Raw genomic sequence first — 4,335 nt, 5'->3', positions numbered from 1 at the left:
CTGAACCAGTTAATCATATCACAATAATCTGTAACAAACATTCATTGTTCAGTCTCAGAGAAACACATGGTCAGAGCTGCGACTCTCACGTGATGGAAGATGTTTACGTGTCGGGTTCTTTCTCTCAGGCGCTGCTGACTCGCTGCCCTCCATCCTCACCAACATGAGTCCAAAGAATGTCGTTTTCAAGAAGATCTGCAAAGACAAGTCGGTGAGTGAAACATCCCAGATGAAATAATATCACCACCTACACCCTCAGTCACTGTTAGAGAAAGTTAGGAGGGCCACAGCACAAATTTTATTAAACGCAACTGACATTTAAGAGATGGTTCAGTTCTTTAAAGGAACAGACTTGACTGTGCATTCTGTCCAAGTCCTCTTGTTAAACCACAGTCAGACATGTCTGACTGTATCAAGATTGACTCTCGTTAGCCAACGAGCTAGTCAGCAGCTGTAGTCAGCAGGGTTTAGTTAACAGTAGAGATAGGACAGAGCACAAACCTGACAGCGCCACTATGGAGATGCTGTGTGCACTCAGTAAACTGCTGTTGAACCTACAATGTCTCATTTTGTTGCTCGAGATGCAGCATCATGTGTAGTGGGGTTTTTTTGTTTTTTTAACCAAGATTTGATTTATTTACTCATATTTCAGCTTTTTGAAATAAATCTTGTAATTGTCACTGAGTAAAATATCACGTATAATAAGCTGCATGTACCAGGCATCTAACCCCTGATGACCTGCCTGTTATTATCCTCCAGTTCCTCCCTCATACACTGTGTTTCTAAAAGGTCGTTTCTCACACTTGTTGAGCAGTAAAGGGGATAGCGACATCTGGTCAAGTGGATTAGTGTAAATGTTTGTCTTTGAGGTAAAAATTTTCCGTCTCGCTGCATTTTAATTCTGTAAAGCAGTTCAGCTGCTTGCCTGGCTGATCCTCAGGAGGTCGACACAAAGGCACGACAACGTGAGCGGAGCTGAGCCACGTGTGCGATCGACAGCTCCGTGTCAGATTACAGCTGACGGCGTCGCTCTGCCGAACTGCTTCATGTCTAATCTCAGATATTTGAGCTGCGGTCTTTGTATCTCTGTCGCTAAGACAAACTGCTTCACCTGCCTGTTTCTGCATGAGTTTGTCATATGAAAATACAGATCAACATTAATATTCAAGCATGAAATTAGATTTGATGAAGTGTGTAAATACCCTGCATGTCATCAGTGTGTCTTTTCCTGCCGCTCCAGGTTGGAGTCTACATGGGGAAAAGAGACTTTGTCGACCGTGTCGACTCTGTGGATCCAGTGGGTGAGTTGGTCCAAAACAAGAGCAGCAGTCACATGTTATATGTAATGTCAGATCAGGGTCGACCACCTCTTTCACTGTCACTGTGACAGAAGTCTGTCATGGAGGAGCTGGAAACAACTGATCTGATGATTGCAGATACCAAACCTGCAGCCAAAACATATCATATTTTTAATCATAAGGCTTTTGTTCAGTCATACTCTAGATGATGTCTACTTGATCTTGTTCTATATTTACCCAGTTCCCTTGAGTCCAATTATTTAATAATGAAAGAAAGATTCATCTCGCTGTACAAACACAAGAAACTGACATTTTCCTCAATGCACCCGGACTCCTAAACACATTTATAATGCAATGAAATGAAATTATAGGCAGGAAGAAGCACGATGTTTATTCATTTAGTTGTTATTTATTTATGTCTCGTTTTGATTTTTGTAGTTATTAAAAAATGAGTTTCCATTTTTATTTTTTACTTTGTTTTTCTTTTTTTCTACCACTAGATGGCGTCATCCTCATTGATCCTGAGGCTCTGCAGGGGAGGAAAGGTCAGTGCTCAAACACACTATTCATTCCCGTCTCTCAGCTGTTGCTGCAGGACGCTGGTCCGGGCTCAGGATACAGTCTGAATTTAAAATGAAGTTCTGTGTGTTTTAACAAAGTTTGAACCGACCGTTTTAGAAAGTTATTCATCCTCATCCCAGTTTTGTCTTATTTTGAAATATGACTGTTGCTTCCATCTTATTATGAAGGACACATGGACACATTCACACCCTTGTCTTTGTATGCAATTTGTGTGCAATATACAATTACTGGAAATACACTTATAAGATAGAAAGATGTAAAGTTGTATAAACTGCTTCAGATGATTCCAGTTAAAATCCAGATTGATGGCTTCAGTTTTTAAAAGACCCCTGACGCTCACAGTGTGTCTCCTCCGCCCTCCAGTGTTCGTCACCCTGTCTTGCACCTTTCGCTACGGCAGAGATGACATGGACGTGATGGGAATCGCCTTCCGCAGGGAGCTGTACCTGTCAACCCGCCAGGTGTACCCGCCTCTGCAGGACCGCGAGAAAGGAATCCACACCAAGACACAGGCCCGGCTGCTGCGCAAGCTGGGAGACAACGCCCACCCGTTCTTCTTTGAGGTGAGAGTCTGTCTCTGGCAGTCAGGAGCAGCTGATCAGAGACTGACTGAAGCTGCTTTTCAGACAGCTGAGCTCTCAGCAGGAAGAAATGCTTCACCTGGGTAAAAGAGAAATACTCTCCAAACACAGGTCACAGTTCTGCATTTACAGTCTTAATAAAAACCACAGAGTCAGCAGTGGAAGAGTCAGTATGCAGACTAAAAATAAAATGAGTTTCTTTACATTCACTGTTGATAAACAGTAACGTCCCATAATGCAATGCAGAAAGGAAATGCAGCATCTGCTCAAAGCTGCAAAACATTAGAATAAATTGGTGAGAAAACAAAGTATTTTCTTTTCCTCGTGTCATATTTCATCCACAGTGACGTTCTGAAGTTACACGTCATCTGTGCTCATACAAAATACACATTGGTTCCTTGTTACTAACTGCAAGAACTATGGGTCCGAGTACAACTGACCCCCAAAGTCCAGTTCCTTTGGTTGGTGTGAACACTGTGGACCGTACCCGGGCACAGATCAACAAACCAGGATTCCAGTAAAGTTCATGTGCACTGATGTTCGGGTCACATCAGGTGTGAAAACTACTGAACCAAAACATGCAAGTGGAATAGTTCAAGATCATTTACATGTTGTCATGGAAAGTAAGTAAAGACTGACTTACTGATGTGCTTTTGTTTTCAGTTTCCTGACAACCTGCCTTGCTCAGTGGCTCTCCAGCCAGCGCCGCATGACGTCGGCAAGGTAAGACCCTGACTGCAGATTCAAACTAGCAGCCGTTATTGATGAAGTGACCACACCGCAGGATGGCGACGCCTCTTCTCTCTTCTCTTTGTCCCTAGCAATGTGCCGTGGAGTTTGAGATCAAAGCGTTCAGCGCTGAGAGCCAGGACGCTAAAGTACGGAAACGGTGAGTCTGAGCTTCTCAGTCCTCACGGCAAGAGTGTAGAAGAAACTGAGCTGCAGGTTTGTATCAGCTGTTTGAGACTTCCTGTGCTTTGTCCAACAGGAGCTCAGTGAAGCTGATGCTCAGGAAGGTCCAGTACGCCCCAGAGGGCGAGGGAGAGGGAGTGGCGCCCTCCATTGAAACCACCAGGGACTTTGTCATGTCAGACAAACCACTGCATGTCAAGGCCAGTCTGGACAAAGAGGTGGGTTGCTTCATATTAATCGAAGTTTAACCTTTTTCGAAACCAGCTACTGGATCACACTCTTCACGGCTGCTGCACATCGTGCCTGTGCACAGAAACGTGAGACGTTGTGGTCTGATAGAAAACAGCTGAGATGACGTGATTCAGATCATCAGTTCTACGTGATAATCCCTGGAAAAGCTGCTTTGATAAACACTCTTGTATAACTCTGTATAACATCTGGGTTTTTGTCTCCATTTAAAAGCACTTGACTTTGATCAGCTCATTATCTTGATGGTTGTAGCTTGTAAACAGGAACATACCTGCGCTCATCGTGACCAGTAGTAAAAGATAATATGTTAATAGATGTTTCTCTGACCTTGTTTTTAGCTTTACTACCATGGCGAAGTCATCAAGGTGCACGTCAACGTCACGAACAGCTCCAGCAAAAACATCAAGAACATCATCGTCTCTGGTAAACATGACGCTGTGACATGTGTGACATTTTGCATGAAGCCGGTGCAGGATCAGAACTGGTGTTAAATGTGGTCTACGTGTCTCCTCTTGTCTCCCTCAGTGGATCAGGTCTCCACAGTGGTCTTGTACTCCAATGACATCTACGTCAAATCTGTGGCCATCGAGGAGTATGGGTAATGGTCAGCACACACAACATTTCACAACATTACAAACAGATGTTTGGTTATGACATCGCAGTGAGTTTTTGTCTGTTCGTCCATGTGTTCAGTCGCATGATGAAGGAATTCA

At 43.7% G+C, this 4,335-nt stretch overlaps 1 protein-coding gene across 3 annotated transcripts in view; it reads left to right on the top strand.

The window, feature by feature from the left end:
• Positions 1-128: 128 nt before the first annotated feature.
• The window catches only part of LOC111651346 (S-arrestin-like), an 11,283-nt gene continuing 7,076 nt past the window's right edge, over positions 129-4,335 (top strand). For all 3 annotated transcript variants that reach the window (XM_023401337.2, XM_023401336.2, XM_087172685.1), the window contains exons 1-9: positions 129-211; positions 1,241-1,301; positions 1,799-1,843; positions 2,244-2,443; positions 3,125-3,184; positions 3,283-3,350; positions 3,450-3,591; positions 3,961-4,045; positions 4,148-4,220. In XM_023401337.2, coding sequence (XP_023257105.1) covers positions 164-211; positions 1,241-1,301; positions 1,799-1,843; positions 2,244-2,443; positions 3,125-3,184; positions 3,283-3,350; positions 3,450-3,591; positions 3,961-4,045; positions 4,148-4,220 — 782 coding nt within the window. In that variant the 5' untranslated portion in view covers positions 129-163. The remainder of the gene's footprint in view (positions 212-1,240; positions 1,302-1,798; positions 1,844-2,243; positions 2,444-3,124; positions 3,185-3,282; positions 3,351-3,449; positions 3,592-3,960; positions 4,046-4,147; positions 4,221-4,335) is intronic.

This window comes from Seriola lalandi, unplaced genomic scaffold (assembly GCF_002814215.2).
Source record: "Seriola lalandi dorsalis isolate HSWRI2012SDOR001 ecotype SW California unplaced genomic scaffold, Sedor1 jcf7180002053585, whole genome shotgun sequence".
Lineage (NCBI taxonomy): Eukaryota > Metazoa > Chordata > Actinopteri > Carangiformes > Carangidae > Seriola > Seriola lalandi.
The sequence above is the reverse complement of the archived record's forward strand: the minus strand, read 5'-3'. Positions and strand labels throughout refer to the sequence as shown.